This window comes from Pyxicephalus adspersus, chromosome 1, assembly GCF_032062135.1.
Source record: "Pyxicephalus adspersus chromosome 1, UCB_Pads_2.0, whole genome shotgun sequence".
Classification (NCBI taxonomy): domain Eukaryota; kingdom Metazoa; phylum Chordata; class Amphibia; order Anura; family Pyxicephalidae; genus Pyxicephalus; species Pyxicephalus adspersus.
In genome coordinates this window covers 141,544,018-141,562,427 of record NC_092858.1, presented here as the reverse complement: position 1 = coordinate 141,562,427, position 18,410 = coordinate 141,544,018, and the positions used below count along the sequence as shown (strand labels likewise).

General features: G+C 38.2%; 1 protein-coding gene across 1 annotated transcript in view; it reads right to left on the bottom strand.

Annotated features, from left to right (window-relative positions):
- SLC43A2 (solute carrier family 43 member 2) overlaps nucleotides 1-12,566 on the bottom strand; it is a 47,657-nt gene extending 35,091 nt beyond the window's left edge. Inside the window, exons 1-2 of the mRNA XM_072429325.1 lie at nucleotides 12,384-12,566; nucleotides 6,596-6,778 (exon numbers count right to left, since the gene is read on the bottom strand). Of these exons, the coding sequence (XP_072285426.1) occupies nucleotides 6,596-6,755 (160 nt within the window). The 5' untranslated portion in view covers nucleotides 6,756-6,778; nucleotides 12,384-12,566. The remainder of the gene's footprint in view (nucleotides 1-6,595; nucleotides 6,779-12,383) is intronic.
- Nucleotides 12,567-18,410: the final 5,844 nt, after the last annotated feature.

The following is an 18,410-nucleotide window of genomic DNA, read 5'->3' as shown; positions in this document are numbered from 1 at the left end:
TCCAATAGTAGGACAGTCACCTTTGATAGGTATAGTGTTACCTTGTTATAAACACAAAAGAGCATTATTTAGATTCATTCATTCCTAGATGAATGCGAATGAATGTCCCTTGGAGAAAACACTTCCTGCTACTGTACATTTGAACTGGCCACAGCTTCCTCAGGAGATAACACTGCATGATGTGGAAGCTTAGCACATATTGAAGAAAAACAAGAGACTTAAAGAACCAGTAAAATGTTAACTTAAAAATATATATATATATATATATATATATATATATATATATATATATATATATATGAATCTGCCTGACTTGCAAAGCTAGTAAGAGGTGGTAATGTATTACTGCACAATGATTCAACTTTTCTGCACAATAATGGGCTAATTTTGCTGGTAAATTCCGTTGATACACTACTATCAATGATCTCCCCAGCCCCCTTTAGCCAGGCGAGCCACCCGGCACTTTCAGTAACCACCCGGGAATTCATAAAAGCAACGCTACCATTGTATCATAATCACTGGTTGAATAATGAGGCATTTTAGCATTGCCCTTCCAGTAGAGAACAAAAACTCCCACCCTCAGCTTATATGACTCAACAGTTTCATGCACCACAAATGCTGATAATACTAAACTTTCTGCTATGAGTGGACTTTTTTTGCTAACTTGGTGTACTATTACTTAACTTTGTTGAGGCAGTTAGCCAATGGTTTTTATGAATCTGCAGAATAAAAAGCAATAGAAACAAAAAGTGGAGATTATATTACACTAAGTGTCTGTAGCTAGGAGAAAGTGTTCCTGCTTACACACATCTTATCTGAGCTTGTGAGTAAAATTCTTAGAAGCAATTATTACATTATAAAAAATGTAATAAAATAACTTCTTAAGAGCCAAGTCCATTGATACTCCAAAGCTGTAATTTTTAACTATGTTTAATAAAGCTCTCAGGTAAGATTTCAGAAAGGCTACTAAAGGGCAGCCTTAATGGAAGTGCACCAAACAGGCACTAAAGTGCAAAATGGGGGGGGGTCTGTGTATGTGTTTTATATATATATATATATATATATATATATATATATATATATATATACATTGCTTGAGAGTTATGATTGCTTCAGGGGTTACTTCAGTTGGTCATGTTTAGGTTCAGCAAAATGATGTGCCCAAACATTGAGGTCAGTGACTACCTGAATATACTGAATTCCCAGGTTTTTCAACAATTGATTTTTTCTTACCTAATGTAACAGAAATATTCCAAGTTGTTAAAACTGTGAAAGAGCAGTTCAGGGAACATGAGACATAATTTTCACTTGTCCAGACCCAACCCTATTGGGAATCTTTGGGATGTGCTGGAAAATACTTTACACTGCGGTCTGACTCTGCCATCATCAATACAAGATCCTGCTGAAAAAAATAATCATCTTGGGACAAAAATAAATGTCACACTGCATAACAATGCAAGCAATGCAGAGTGTGTGACTTTTATGGCCAAGCAGGGTATATTGGGAGTCACTGAAACTTACACGGAACGTGCGCACTGTACTGATATTGGTAAACTGGTGCAGATTAAACATTTGTGTACTTTTAATTTACTGGGAGTTTTCCTGCTCTCCTCATACAAGTACAGATGAAATGATTAGCACTTCTTTTTCCCTTGATCTGTTACTACTGAAAGCATCTGCACTCCTACATTTGCATTAAAATTTATTTAAAGTGGCTTTCTTTAGGCAGTGATCTGTGCACTTCTGGTTATGAGCAGAATTAGGCATGAGGCACATGCAATAGGGTGACAACATAGAAGCACAAGTGCAAACCAGGTATCACGTCACCTTATAACAGGAAATGCCTGAACAAGGATAATCATGGCTCCCAGATGTTATTTTAGTAATGACTGCAAATAAGCAACACAAGCATTTTAAAGCTTATATGATACTTTAGTGAATGAATTTAGATCTCCTGTATGTAGCCAGGATATATTCTCTGAAACTCTCTGAGGTTCTGAAATATTATTTTTAAATCTGTCTTTTTTACCTACAAAATTTCTATTGTAAAGAAATCAGGTATAGCTTAGCTGATATCATACAGACATTACACGTTTATATCTAAAAATATTGGAACAATCTATTTTTTGTTAGTGGAATGGGAAGACCCGGCAGGTCTGATGAGCTCATGTTTCCTCTCACTGATATTCTCAGATATTTAGACCAGGCTGCATGCACTTTCTCAGCCAAAGTTCAACAGAACACTCAGCAGTTCTGGTAGCTGTGCAGATACAGCTAAGATTTACTTAACAGTCCAAAGGGCATCTCCTGTAGTGCTGAGATGCTTTTTCTGGACAGATTAGCAGATAGCAGAAGTACATGCAGATGTGATCAGAGTCCTCCTTTCATATCTTATTTTTTATGCTACTTCTACTCAATTTCTTGCATGTGGCAGCAGCTTTTAAAGTAAGTTATGACCAAGGCGTTGCCTGAATTACTTAACCGTATGAAAAGTTCTTGCCCTCTGTCCCTGTAGTAAAGTCAATGCTAATTAAATAATCTGATGAGGGGGCAGAGTGTAAAGGTTTGCACAGTATGCAGAGATTATACCTGCTGGCAATTCTAAAAACCATGCAAATTCTTAGTTGTACGCGGTACTTTCCAAAGCACAGTGAAACAAAATAGATTATGCATAAACTGTTAACATACTATTTTTGGTCCTGCTAAACGTGTAAAGTGTACAATCTGATAATTTTTGTCAGCTTCTAAAAATTTTTGAAAACAGAGATGAGGGGATTTATTATACTGTTTAATAACTTAGTATGGAAAATGAGGCACTAAATCTCTTATATAACAATTTTGCTTCTGACTCTGAAAGTTAAAAGAAAGATTTCTTTAATGTTACCTTACATCACTTTCCCAATTTCATTAAAACATTCAAATCTTTTCTGGGGGTGGGTAAAGCCTATTGACAAAGACTAAGAAGTATAATTTTGCACCTCAGGATGAAAATACATAAATCATTTCTTATCATGCCATACCCACACATGATCCTACACATTGGGAGGTTTACATGCTTATAGCATGTGTTTTACAGGGAACATATGTTTCACTGCTACTTTGGTATAGGGAAGGAGCCAAGAAAATGATCAAGATATATGGAATCAATATGGAATATGGAAATCAAGATATGGGAACAGTCTGGCTCTTGAATGTTTTGAAAATGAAAAACAAGCCATACAAGCTTATACTTGCAATGGGCGATGAGATTTTACACACTGTAAACCCTGTAAAGACATTGGATAGCTCCTGTTGGAAATAATCGTTACTGATAATTTCCTGTGGCAGTGGGAATGAAGATGTGCTGTACAGACATCAATATGTGCCTGGAGAAGGGGAAGATGGGTGGGAGTCATCCCTTTGCCTCCCCCTCCTCTATTGGAAACAACAGTATTTGTTACCATTGTTACAGTCATTCAGTGGTCCTGACTTTGGTCCTAAATACAATCTTTGCATTGGTATAACCGATTCCTGTTTCATAGAAAGGACAGCCTTATTTTGCAGTGTATGCCTTGTGGCTATTTGTGTTGCACTGTTTCTGGCACCTGTAATTTTTAGGGCCTTGCCTAGGTAACCAGGCAATACATATACAATGGTGTGGCCACTTTACTCTCTCTCTCTCTCTAAAGCCAGCTCTGCAAAATGTGGACAAAATTGTATTTGCCAGGTCCCAAATACAAATATTGCTGTTATCATCTACAAAAGAAAGAGCTTCAGTTTTGGAGAAGGAAAAATTTAATCATAATAGATGATCGATAAAATGTCTGAGAATAATTATAATCACAGTTTGTAATAATAAATCGATTATTTTAGTTGGCTATTAAAGCTGATTTAAGTGTCATATCAAACATCAGGTGCATCTTACACAGTCAACTGAGATCACCAAAATGGATGAACATAACTAGTTAAGACTGGGGAAACACTCTGATGTCTATGGGTACATTTCCAATACAAGCTTCACTTGGTAAACAGAGCAATGCAAAGCCCAAAGACAGATTAAGCCTTGTACTATTCCCTTGAGGCAAAAAATATCCATCTGGCTCCTCCAAAAGCAAATGACTCAGATTAAAACCAGACAGCTTCTGCAACAGTGAATGGCAACAGTTCAGATACAAAATACATGCTTAGAAATAATGTTTAAATAGGAACTCTACTGAAACATTAGTGTGTGTTAGCACATCAACGATGTATGGTATAATAACATCATCTATGTGCAATCAAAATCTGATATTATGAATTTCCTAAACTGTAATTTGTTTCCTTCAGCTGTACTACACCCCAAGCCAACGTATGTCTAACACACAGAATGCTTGTAGATAACTGGGGATTTACATATGTACAAATGTACGTAATGGATCCCTGATTGGGGATACCTGAATGATTAATAAAAAAAGCACTCTTGCTTGCTTTCACTGAAAAAAGGTTTGCTCTCACATAACTCACCCTGTAACTTGGTGATGTAAAGATATAACCCATCTGATTTGCCAAAAGTTACCTGTATACAGAGCTGTGATTCAGTGAAACCAATCTTTTTATTTTGAAAGATTTGTTCTGCATTTTTCTAAGCCCACAGTACAAGAAAAAATATTCTCTGACCGCATGTTCATTAGGCCTGGCAAAAACAGAGCTCTTAATAGCACTTTTTACATTCTGTCAAATCACATCACTGCATACGCTTTAAAGAAACATTATGAATGCTCGGAAATTATTCTAAGAAAAGGCAAAGCTCAGAAGAGAATTGTCAGACTGAGTGAGTAGGTTTGTCACATTGTGCGTAAAACCACCCGAGCAACCTGTACAGATGTCACTCAGAACGCTACCTATATGACAAATGAACAATCCTAATGCAGTTTGATATTTTTAAATGTTACCCTACTTACTTTTAACCAATTCCAGCCATTCTAAACTAGGGTTCCTCCAGAGGTTGCTAGGGTTTCCGGAGCTATGACTGATTGACCTCCCATTTATTAATTCCTGCATAGTTCTGGGCCCAACGCCTTTGCATGAAACCAAGAACCTTTTAGAAGGTGGGGGAAGTATCGCAAAATAGGAGGGGGGATATGGAATGGTGGTTAAGTAATGAGGGTTTTGAAAGACAGAAGAAGATGAGCAGTAAAGGAGCAGAAAGTAGGAGCCAGCCGAATATGATGAGGTTAGATCAGAGTCGGGGCAGCTCTAGAAAAGTCTTGGAGCCCTGCATGTGATGAGGTTATGGGTGAAGAAGTCAATTAGTAGGTCATTGGAGGACCTATTCTAAATCCGTTATAAAACTCTAAAAGGTACAAATAATACAGGAATCTTTCTTAGTCATATTTGATATTTTGATTTTTATATATATTTTGTTATATGTACCATAAAACATGTTAAAAGGGTTTTGATTCATTTCTTTCATGCTCCTTAACAGCATACATTTGTAAACTCTTGACACTGTGCCCAGACACTGGAGAAACCATTCAAAAATGCTGTGCTCCCAAAGATGTTCAGATTATGTCCAATACGTTACAAATTAACTTCAACGCTGACCAAGTCAGCCTTTACTTCTTGTTGTAGCTAATTAAAGAAATGATGCATGTACAACTAAAGATTTCTGGGGAAAAGGTTGTCAGAACAGGCATCACTGTGTCAGAAATATAAAAAAGCTGTGTCAGAAATATTAACCACATGTGAGGGGTCTGAATGAGTGTACTTTTATTGCCAGCTTGTCCAGACAACTGACCTAGAAATATGTTCCTAAAATTTGAAAATTTAGATTTTTTTATTTATAGATTAATGTTGAGTGGCACAGTGGCAAAAAAAGTGCAAAATGCCAAAACAAACAGAAGAATTGATGCAGTTCACTGTACTCCAGACTGGAAAGGGAAAAAGGAAAAGGCAGCACAACCTGCCAATAAGGTGTGCTCATTAAAAGAAATTAAAAATGATGATAGAAAAGAAAGATCATGGTGACAGATACAAAACCAGTATTCTCCCTAGAATTTTTTTTAAGCTGGATGGGGAGAAGCTGTAGGCGGATAGTGGCCCCTGTATTATCACCCAACTTTTCAGTAACCATCCCAAAACAGCCGAGTGGTTACTGAAAGTGGAAGGTGGTGTGCCCAGCTAAAAGGGGCTGGGGAGAACACTGCAAAAACTTATCAGTGTGAGGCTTTCCATGGCAATGTCCAGTTACACATTTGGATGGGGAGAAGTCCTATGTATGTGATGTTAAACTGCTAAGGGATCAGGTCTCCTAGCTGTCAGTCAATGCTGTGCTAGATGGCAGATCTGAGTAAATCTAGACTGACAAATTATTATATGTATTTTATCTGTGTTTTTAAATATTTATGTATATGGCGTTCATCCTTATGTACTGATCTACCTTCTGGACAGTTACCACTTTGATAAGCCTATTCAGCAGCTAGGGGTGTCTCTATATTTTGTACAATTGACTCAACCAATGGCACACACCCCATGCTTAGGAAACATTGACTACCGTACCGTACATCATCAATAAACACTAAAATCTAATATAAATGACAGATGTAAATGTTATTTACTAGCTCTGTATATTTTTTACCTGGATAGTGGCACATGTAAGAGTAGAATCCTTCAGATTTGAGCATAATGAGCAGGGAGCCCCAGCCCAGAAGTACTGCAGAGAAGAAAAGATTTTCAACCACTGCAGTACATGCCATCCACCATCGGCGCCGATGCGCTGTAGCTAGTGTAGGTGCCATGTTTATTTCTTGTGAATGTCAGTCTGCAAAACAAGACAAAGATGATTACATATTTATTTAAAACCAAGCCTTTCATAAATACATCTTATCTGTGCATGTTAAGAAATGACCAGTCATAGATTAATATTGAACCCAAATGATTATATTAACCCAAATAATACCTCATTAACGTAAGCAATGTTATCAGTTTCCTTAGCTATCTTCTGTGAAATACACAGTTAGGAGAGAATTTTGTAGTCTAAATTAGGAAAACAGCCTAGGGTGTCAATTCTGCTACATAGATGCAGTAAAGCAAATGACTGTTTTTGCCCTTGAACAGGATGTGAGCTAATGGCATGATCACGAAGTGAAAAATAAAGAAAAACAGCAGCCATTGCATTTCAGGACTGGTGAGCTGCAACATAGGGCCTGCTTTATTAATGCTCTTCAAGACTGGAGAAGATACACTTTCATCAGTAAAGCTGGGTGATCCAGCAAACCTGGAATAGATTTCTTATACGTAATTTGCTATTTTTGCTAGCAAATGTTTGGAATCCTGAACCAGATTCTAAGTTTGCTGGATAACAGCTCTATTAAATCATGCCCATAACATAGAATTATTTCTGTGAAGGACTTGATTCAATGCTAGAATGTATTACACCTTTAGGTCAGAAATAAACTTTTTTTTTGTAATAGTAATGATGAATTCAGCTATAACTCCTGTTGAGATCTATCTGTAACACTGGAATACATGATGTATTACAGCCTGGTTCAGTATTGCCCGCTGTTGCCCACTGTAAAAGGTTGAAACCCTGGCTCTTTAGAAAACAGGTTGCCAAATGGCTGGGGAACCACATGGGAACTAATGTGCCTGTTGCCAGTCTAAACATAATAATCGAAACATGGGTTCACAGTAACTTCAAATAAAGACATGGACAAGAGTTTCAGACAAAACTGACTGGGCAGCCCTAAACGAGATAGCAGATAAGTCACTGAGTTCAGTCTTATCATCTGCATGTTAAGAGGAGCAAAGATCCAATGGACTAATTCCTTGGTAAAGATTGAAGATTGTAGGAGGGAAAACTAATCAAAAGATAACTGAACAGCTTCCTTAAAGAACTAACAAACAGCCTAGATCAAGATAAAGCAGATGAATTATTTGCTGGGCTTAATTGCTTCCTATTTGTAGCTTTGGTTTATTGCTGTAAAAAAAAAACAAAAACAAATCTATAAGTGACAAACACATCAATGACTTGACAATACATATTAACCACCTAAGCGATAAGCTCGACCTTGGTACGGGCTTCAAAAAGTTACAATTATCGATAAGCCCGAACTTTCTCACTGTATGAAAATACAGTGAGAAAAGTTCGGGTTTATCGATCACTTACCTGGTCCCGCTGCGATCGTCCATCGGTCGTGTTCCAGCGTCGGGTGTCCTCTCCGGGAACAAAAAGCCGGCCGGTCATTAAAACCTGTAACGCTTTTGGTACAGAAATCTAGACCTCAGTGTAACGCCCAGGTGGTTAACACCTGGACTCCAAAAGGATAGGACACAAGTCAAATGTGAAGAAAAACTACAAATGGACCTAAAAGCTCCTTTATTGCATTTGGAAATGAGGAGAATGAGGAGGGTATTTTGCTTGCGAAAAAAGGGTTTGGAAACAGCAAACTTTTAATGGCATGAACATATCTACTGGGCCTAACAGGTAATTCCCCATTATCCCTGGGACGGTCTTGGATAAATTCCATTTATTTAGAGGAACATCTTTGGCAGAGATAAGGTGAAACAAAAAGCAGCCATTCGCTACTCTGGACCAAACAATAATTGTCATATTCTTTGCCAAATTCAAGAAGAATTACCCTTTAACATGGTAAAATAATTTATCATGTATCAATAGATGGCGTAGCCAAAGGCACATCAAGCTCATTTATTATTGTAACAAAAGTTTTCTAGGCTTAGTAAAGCTATATGTAAATAACAGAAGTCCAGTGTTTGGGACATTTCTGGTGACTTTTCCTAATATACCTTGTACATATTTGGCCAATTGTCATTTCTGATCTCAAAAAAATAATTGGTACTGATATGGATCTGAAGTTTTTTCGACTTATGACTAAGAGTAAGCAACCAATTTTTGGTCCTCAGTTGGACATTAACAGGAAGATGTGTTCAGAAATATTAATGGAATGTAGAACATTGTGTTGTGTGAACAAATGATGAAGCTCCTATCCATCACCCTTTCCCCACCCCATGGTCAGAAGGGCAGAATATCATGTGCTATGGTTTAAATCTCTTGAGCTGCTACATTTGAAAAAATAATCAGATGGGCCAATATACTGCAAAACTGATATGCTCTTTAGATATCAGAAACCACACTAGCAAGGGAAAGTTACTTTTTTTAATCCTCCTCAACAGAACCGGCATTTGACCCTTGTGAAAAGAGAAATCCACTGCAATGGTTGTTTTTCCATTTTTACCTGCAATTCAGCTTTATACATTTCATTGGGCAGCTAATAAATATGCTTTGTCTCAGTCTTGTGTTCACATTGCTTAAGTCTAACTCCAATGAAATGTTCGATCATGGTCTGTGATTGTATTAGGGAAATGTGCTCTTTCTTCCAATATGTATATATCTCCTACAAACTAAAATAAACTTTTAAGAATAAAGAAAGAAATTAAACGTCTGCTGTTCATATTATTGTCTGGATCTCCCTGTCCTGGTGACAGCCGCATAATCCATGTACAATCGTCACAAAATAAGGAAAATTCTCCCAATGTGCGACACATTATTATCTTCATCACATTTCCAACATACATTTTATCAGGAGATGAAAATAAAATGAAATAGAACTCAGCTGTAGCCTTTTAATAATAATTTAATTAATAGTAGTTTTAATACTTTACCAGGAAGAAACGGAAAGCATTTCTCAACCTAATTATATTATACAAGATCTTTCCTTGGAGATACATTAGCAGAATCATTGGCTGATATGAATGAACATGGTACATGGTATTGGCAATTGCTGCAATTAGTGTATTTGGTTTTCTTATTGCAAAGCATTAAAGAACAACTTTATGAATTCTCCTAGATTGTAAGCTCTTCGGGCAGGGTCCTCTCCTCCTCCTGTGTCACTGTCTGTATCTGTCTGTCATTTGCAACCTCTATTAAATGTACAACGCTGCGTAATATGCTGGCGCTATATAAATCCTGTTTATTAGTAATATTAGTGATAATTGTGACGTGTATACATCATTGCAGATATTGTGGTTTGATATCCTTTAGACAAGTAAAGCATGCACATGCAGTGTATTTCTCTATAGCAGGGGTGCCCAAAACGTCGATCGCGATCTACCAGTCGATCACAAAGCAACCCGAGTAGATCCTGCTATGTCTTTAGGGATGGCTTTCTGTGTGAGAAGGCTTCTTGTAACAGTGGGGAGTGGGGAGGGAGGCAGAGAGGGCAGGAGGGCAGTCTGAGGTGAGCAGTGCTGGTTAGCAGTACTATGTCTTGTGCAGCACATCATTCTATGACAGGTGAGCTTTACTGTGACTATAGTCGTGTAGTGCAATGTCTGTGCAATGTTCTGCCATTCAATGTCTTATTAGCTCCAGTCACTTCTGTGTCATATTCGGTGTATATACATATATAAATATATATATATATATTAGCATTTTTAATGGTGTTAGATTGTTTTGACTTGGTCATTTAAAAAGTAGCTGGCGAGCCAAAAAAGTGTGGGCGCCCCTGCTCTATATAGGGGTTCCTTAAGCAATTTGTGACTCTCAGGCCCATTTACTAATTATTTTTGTAAGGGTCAGCAATGTAAGCGGCTTTCTTCTTACTGACCACCACACTAATGTGTATAGAGTAATTATAGCGGGGGTTTCCTAAAGACCTGAACGCTATTTAATGTTATAAAGGCTGAGTCTACACAAACGTTTTTAAAAACGCATGTAAACGTTCCTACTGCGTTTTTTATTAGCGTTTTAAAGCTTGCATTTAAAACACTGGAAAAAGTCTATGTCGTGTTTTCGTTTGAAGTGCTTTAAAACACAGGTTTTCCAGCATTAGCCCTGCGTTTTAATTTTTTTTAAAACGTTGCAAGCAGTGTTATGGATAACGCTTATAAACATGCCTCACAGAAACGTTCTGGTGTAGATTAGTCCATTGGAATGCATGAGAATTTCAAACAAGGGATTTTAAAGCCTCAGGTTAAACGTTGGAGAAAACGTCCGTGTTGACCCAGCCTAAGGTCACAAAGAGCTGCTGTGGAGGAACCCGGTGGAGAAACTTATTGTATACAGATTATAACCAGGCTTAAGGTAAACCATCGCCTCATCCTCTCACACACCACCGCCCGGGTACACTTCCTCATCTATGGTGAAACAGACAAATAAGCGCGCTCCAGATGCGAAGTACCCGCCCTCCTAGAATTCGGATTGGCCGGCTATTACTCGTGCATGGTCCGTGATTGGTTATTGCGCAAAAGCAAAGCACGCGGAGTAGACAGGTGTCAGAGCAGCCGGTTTGAACCGGCAGGCGCGAGGCTGCGGCTATGCGGCTGAAGTGCACGAGAAGAGAGCCGGGAAAGCGCGAGGGTGGGAGTAAAGGGGGGAGTAGAAGACGTGTGTGAGGGGAGGCAGAGGAAATGTCACAGAATGATATCACCAGGGAGAATGAATGGGTTAAATATAGTTACCCGCTAGGTCTGTGGAATGAAATAATGTTGGGGCTGTGTGAGGAAAGTGTGTGAAGAATATCATGAGGAGAAGTCAGCTGTTGCTATTAGCGGTGTCATGTAACACAGAGGACTGGTGACACAATGACAGGGTGCCGGTACAGGATGTGGAGAGGATGGGAAGCTGAGGCAAAGGATGTCTTATTATAGGGGGGCGGGAACGGGTGGGGGGGGGGGATTCCTGGACTGTCCGATGTGCTATAGAGCGCCGCCATTAGTAGCGCAGTACAAAAAGCCACAGTAACCCATAGCAACCAGCCAGACTGAGAACCCCATGAGCAGAAAATGCCAAGCAAACATTGTCATTCCGATTTCTATGAGTGCTTCAGTAGTTTCCCCTCTATAAGACACACTGAGCCGGCGATGTACGGGACAATCCCCGCTGTATATAGATAACACGGATCTGTGATCCATAGAAAGCCCATAGAGATCACACATATATAAGGGATCATACATATATAGGGATCATACATATATAAGGGATCACACATATATAACAGATCATATATATATATAAGGGATCACACATATATAAGGGATCATACATATATAGGGATCATACATATATAAGGGATCACACATATATAAGGGATCATACATATATAACAGATCATAGATATATAAGGGATCATACATATATAAGAGATTACACATAATCATACATATATAGAAAAATCATACATATATAAGAGATGCCATGGCCTTACAGAGATCAGCACTTTAAATGGAGAAGATACCCGCACAGGACAGGCACATTATGGAGGAGCAGGCAATGCCCAGTATCATTCCATACAAGTTCCCCCATCACTGGCCATGTACAAGCAGAGATTGCCCCCACTACCCCCGGCTCCCCATTCTCCCAGCACCCTGCCTCCATACGGGACATCACTGATCCCTTGCAATCTTACCGGCTTTCACTGCAGCTCCTGGTGATGACGCTGGCTGTGGATCTGGCTTCCAATAATGCCGGTCTGGGACCCCGGGGCTGCTGCCTGATCTTATTTTCCTTTGGCCCGGATCAGTCCCGGTGCCGCAGCCTCTTCTTGTCTTGCTCTGGCCCGGCCGACTTGTTTTCTCATTTCTTTATTCAGGTCCTTTTTATTGCGGAGCTTCTGAGAAAAACAGTGAGCTCATTTGATTGGCTGACGTGGGCTAGAGACAGAAAGCAACCAATGAGAATTCGACTAGATAGAGAGAAGAGATGGAACAAATACATATAGTAAGCAGAGAGCAAAATAAAGTGAGAGTGGGGGGCGCTCGTGAGCAGCCAATGGAAATGTCAGGACAGTGACTCCTTGTCACCCGGGCCAGCAGTAAATTCAGCACCTGAAACAGCTGTGTTTCTTTGTACCTCTTGCACCACAAATCATCCCTGACATGCAGGGAAACAATGGGGAAATGCTCAGGCTCAGGGAAGACACAGGCACAGACACCAAACTCCTCTAAGACCATGCAATCTCACAGCAAGATGCTGGCTGGAGACACTGCATGCAGGGATAGTGAGCTGCTGAGTTCACACAAACTACAGACTAGCTCTCATCAACTTTAACAACAGAGACTTGGGACCTGGGTGTTCACATACATGTGTGCTGGCCATATCAGCGGGCCCCAGATATTTCCATAGGAAATTTCCCCAGGTATATACTGCCTCTTTTTCAGGGAAAAAGCTCAGAATACTAATAGCGTTTAACCTCACTAGCATTCTAATTCTGTTCAAATTTCCATGCAAAAAGCGTTACATTTTTTAGCATGGAAAATTATTTTACATTGTAGGCTATAATTTTTAAGAATTACCAAAATATGTACAATAATAAATTTAATAATAAACTTTAAATAAAAAAACAAAAAAATCTGGTAAAAAATTCATAAACATGTAATGTAAATATACATTAGCATATATAATATAATTATATACATATATATTATGAAAATTTCTTTGTATTGGACTCAATACAGCTATTTTGTATTGAATCCAATACAAAATTATTTGAATTTCCCGCCAATCCGCCCACACCAACATCTTCGGGAAACCCCGGAGATCGTCTCTGCACATTGCACAGCGAGATCAGAGGAGCAGGGCGTTTCCCCAGGACAAGTAAGTGGGGTTTTTTTTTATCATCCAAATTTCATTCCAAAATGACCACATTTAATTTTGCTTTTTAGATTTGGTAAAGGCATTAAAAGGGTCAGACAACACAAAAAAACAATATTTGGATTATGGATTGGCACTGCCAATATGAAAGCAGCTACCTAAACCAACCAGGCAGTCTCCCACCTCCAGCTATAGCCCTGAACATTTTGCTTACTACATATGTCTCTATGAGAATAAAGGTCAGGAGATTAACTGCCAATCCTTATATAAATTAATGCATGAACCCAATGCAAATATGAATTATTATATAGTAATAGGGAACATGTCCTTTTACCATGCAGGACAAATCAACATGTGTACCTAAATTTTACTCTGCTTGGTTAGCCAAAGAAAAAGGAAAGAAAAAGCCTGGTGTAAGCTCTAAATCACAATCTGGATCCTACAGTGGGTTGAGAGCTCCCTATCTACCCCTAGGTGATGGAGCTTTTTATTTACAGGCATGTATCTGTCATCATATGGGGGGAAAAGTGTCACATGCTCCCCATACCATGCATGGGCAAAGCACATGTTCATGTTACAGCTCAGTGTTGCACATTTATTTAATATGATTCCAATACGTGTAAGTTTCAGTGAACAAAATGTAAAAATTTTGTCCTAATATTTTTTTGGTGAATACTTTGGTTTTAACAAGAAGAAATATATATATAAGTATATATAAATATATATATATATATATACGTTTTTTAATAATGGTTGTGTCCATTTGGGAGAGATTTCTCCTCACTGTCCTGGAGACATTAGAGGAACTGAAAAGAAATCTCTTCAAAGTAATTTCCTCCTAGACAATTGTACAGATGTACCTGTATTTCTGTTCTATTGACTATTATCATAATATTTAATATTTTCTCAAAATACAAATAAAATATACAAAAAAGGTCCCAAACCACATTGTAGATCTTTTTTCATAATAGAACAAAAACAAGCCACAGAGGTGCAACTCTTTGCATTTTGTCTTTATTCCTAAAGTCATGATGTCACAAAAGGTTTAACAATGAAGCCCCGCTATGGGGTAAAATGCATCATAATTGTTCCTCTGTGGCTCATCTTTTGTTCACTTGTGAACAATAAAACTTGCATGGAGGATGGATTTACTGTGGGACTTTCTTGGTTTGTGTTTGCTGGGAAATAAATGGAAACCAAAACAAACCAGCACCTATGGTTGATGTGCAGCATGCTAATTGAGCAGAGTGGTGGAGTTTCTTTATGTATACATACATAAGAAAATAGAGGTGTTAAACCTCTACAATAGAGCATTAGACAGCAATAAATACTTGACATAGGGTCTGATTCTACTCTTCTCTATTAACAATAAAACAATGTGTGAAGATACATCTTAAATTCATTTGTATCTATTTAACACATTAAGGGGCACTTATGAAAAATACCTGTTGAATGTATTGAACTACTGAGTAATGATTTCATCGTGGTTCTCTCCTGCTGCAAAAATGGACAAAAATGTAAATTTAGGGAGTGTCAAAAATAAGTAATGGCTGTGTGTTTCTGTTTGTGCACTAGAATTTCCCATGCAGGTGTATTTTTACAGAGTAGCCTTTAGTTCCTTCTGATCTTTCCTCTTTTCCATAATCTCTTTGATCCTTATATCAGTGTGTTGACCAATTTACTCCCTCCTTTTTTTGTTCCATCCCTTCCAGGATTAGGACTTATTTGTGTACTTAACTAAACTTTGTCTAGATAGATCAGTCAGTAATGTGTATGCATAAGCACTGTCACCAAAGAAGTGACATTATATGTGTGTAGTGTTTATGGACTATAGTGATCTTTAAACATGACTGAGGATAAGCAGTCCATGGGATTTCATACCAGGTGTTGGTTGGTAGTGTTAAACATTAATGGGCCCAAGCAGTTGCATACAAAGTGGCAGCCACCTTGCAATATCACATCACTGTCTTTTCACATTGCAGTTACAAAGCTAGTTTTTAGCTACGGTTGCAGGCAGGTGGGGTGGGGATCTACAGACACAGATCTGTGTGTTTATCTAGTGCCATTCACTGACTCATACACCGCAAAGTAATTCCAATGCAGTGACTCAGTAGATAAGTTCTGCTCTACTGCCCTGGAATATGTTTTATGCAACCCAGCATTTCTCATCCAGGGTTCTGTGGAACCCTAGGGTTCCTTCAAAGGTTGCTGGGAGTTAATTGAGCATTTTGTAGCTTCCAGGTCAGTTTAAGTGACACCTGTCTGGTGTAACCCACTAGGATGGCTGCTTCTTAAAAACTTTAATGGAACACATCTAAAACAATGTAGGCATGCTAAATAGGATGTGATTTGCTTGCTGTATTGAGTCTAAAATAAAGCAAGGTAAAATTTTATTGCAGAAAATCAATTTTTTGCACACTGGTAGTGGTGGGGGCTGATACGACCTTTATTTCCTGCAATAAACCGGTTTGTCAAAGCTGTGGACCTACCTGTTCCTACCCTTCACGTGGGACGTGCACTTGTAGACATTTAGTGTCTGAAGGAGACTGATTATACTTATACAGACAAAAGAAACCGAGTGGCTATTTAGTTGTATCTATAAAGCAGCTACAGGCTAGGTAGAAAAGAATGTTCCCTGCCAGCATTCTGCAGAGAAGAACCCTTGCTGGAAGCAGTCTCTCTGAAGAGGTCTGACATTCCCTCTGCTGAGTCAGAGCTAAAACTTTAGAATCAGCAAATTACAGGCTCCCTGTTGACTGGAGGGCTCTGTCTTAGCAGAAAAGGAGAGACCGCTGCTTCCACATACAGAGCAAGCATGTGACCTTTCAGTTCCATCTCTTGTACGAGCTCCCAGAAGCTTGTGTACAATGGCGCTAACTCGAAATGAACAAGAATTTTTTTAAATAGCAAATTAAATGTTTTTGAATAGATTTAGAAACGTATCTGTATTTATGTGTTTGCCTTGTGGATTTAAAGAAGATAGAAAGATTAAATACTACTTTAAACAAACTTCACCCACAGAAGTAAACCTATGGCTGAGTGAGGACACTGAAAAAAGCAGCAGACATTCCCCGTGAAATGTAAACACACTCCAGATTATATAGAAGTATTGGGCCAGGGGAGGTGATGACAGCAAAGCTGAGTAGAATTCCTGAGTCAGAGATATTGTAATTGTTTTAAAACTAAATGTTATTTTATACACAGATAGAGTTTATGGGATAGTAGGACTTTAGGTGGCTTTATATTTAATATCACATATGAACAGAAAATATTTATAGCAATGAACACAGAGAAATACAAATGTACAAAACATCATCACGTGGAGCTGGAAAGTTTTGCCAGATTTCCATTGTTGTCTGGTAACATCATTGTTGTTAGGCAGGACCCCTGAGCACTTCTGTGATCATGGAAAGACGAAGCATTGAGAGCATATAAACTAAATGTATGTATGAACTAATGATCAGTAAAGAACCTATAGATATTTCTTTTTTTTTTTTTTGCATACATATGTGAAAAAGATCAGCCAAATTTAAATAATTTCCTTATGGGGTGGTAACATTTCAAAGAGTTACTTTTCTGTATAACTGGTCCATTTTTGCTCATTACATAAGCAGGCATTGCTTCCTGCTAATCATTTTATCTTACAATGACAAGGTACTTGTAGTCTTTACTGAGGTTAAACACCCAAAATTCACATTATAATTATGTTATACCAGACACTCAGACATAAATTATTTGTTGATGCTAATGTGTATAATATTGATTTTCAGTAATTGTGATTTTTAATTTAATTGCTGCAAAGGATTGGTCTTGATTTCACTTGTTTGGTCAATTTGAACGAATGTACATCTGAGAGACATGAAGCAAGCAAAAGGCCGGTTCAAAATTGCTTCTGGATCGCGTCATCGTGCATTGCAGTTGCCAGGCACATTTGGCAGCCAAGGGAAGCAAACAAACTAGTACCACTTACTGTCACCATCATTCATTCCCTATGGCTCTCCCCAGTGGCAGCGGTTCCCTGGCATGAGTAAGCGGTAACCACACCACTATGGTTCACTTGCATGTGTGACCACAGCCTAAAAATAAGTTGACAATCTTTATTTAATAAAATGTAGCCATATCCTAGTTGGTTGCATGTTTTGGCCTTTTGCCTCTGTGCTGGGCATACAATAGATTTGTTTTTCTACAGATGTTCTACTTTTTCTAAGCAGTCCATTATTCCCTGATCTAAATTCATGGAACAGAAAGTCTAGAAATTACTGGACTAGACAAGAATTTTAAACCCTGACTATTTGCAGGAGCCAGCTGTAGTTTTTATTCGTTCAAATCTCTCGAAAAGATTTGAGATTAAATGACTTCTCACATGCTGTTGTTGACCAGAACTCTAAGCACATTGTATAAATCTGTATTCTCATAGATGGAAAACAGGACACAGAGCGCCCTCTTGTGGATATGTGTGACCTCTCTATCTGTTTACCATCAGTTCTGCTTACTGTGTATATAATGTATGGTATTTACTATCTAGTTGGTAATAAAGAGGTTAAAAGACAGGAAATAGATTTTGATATTTAAAGCTTTTTTTGTTTGATATTAAAATTCAAATATTCTCTGATTTGTATATATGTATGTTGACTCTTGACATATTGTACAAGATTGACTTTGGAAATGTTTTATATGCATACATAGTTTTATTGTTTTGCACCTTTTGTCGTCCCTTTGTTATAAAAATATTTTAAAAATCAAATATTTAGTGGGCTTATACCAAGTATCAGAATTTACACCAAAACTGGAGTATTGCTGGTAAAAATACAGACTGTTGATATATGGATATAAATATTTGAGG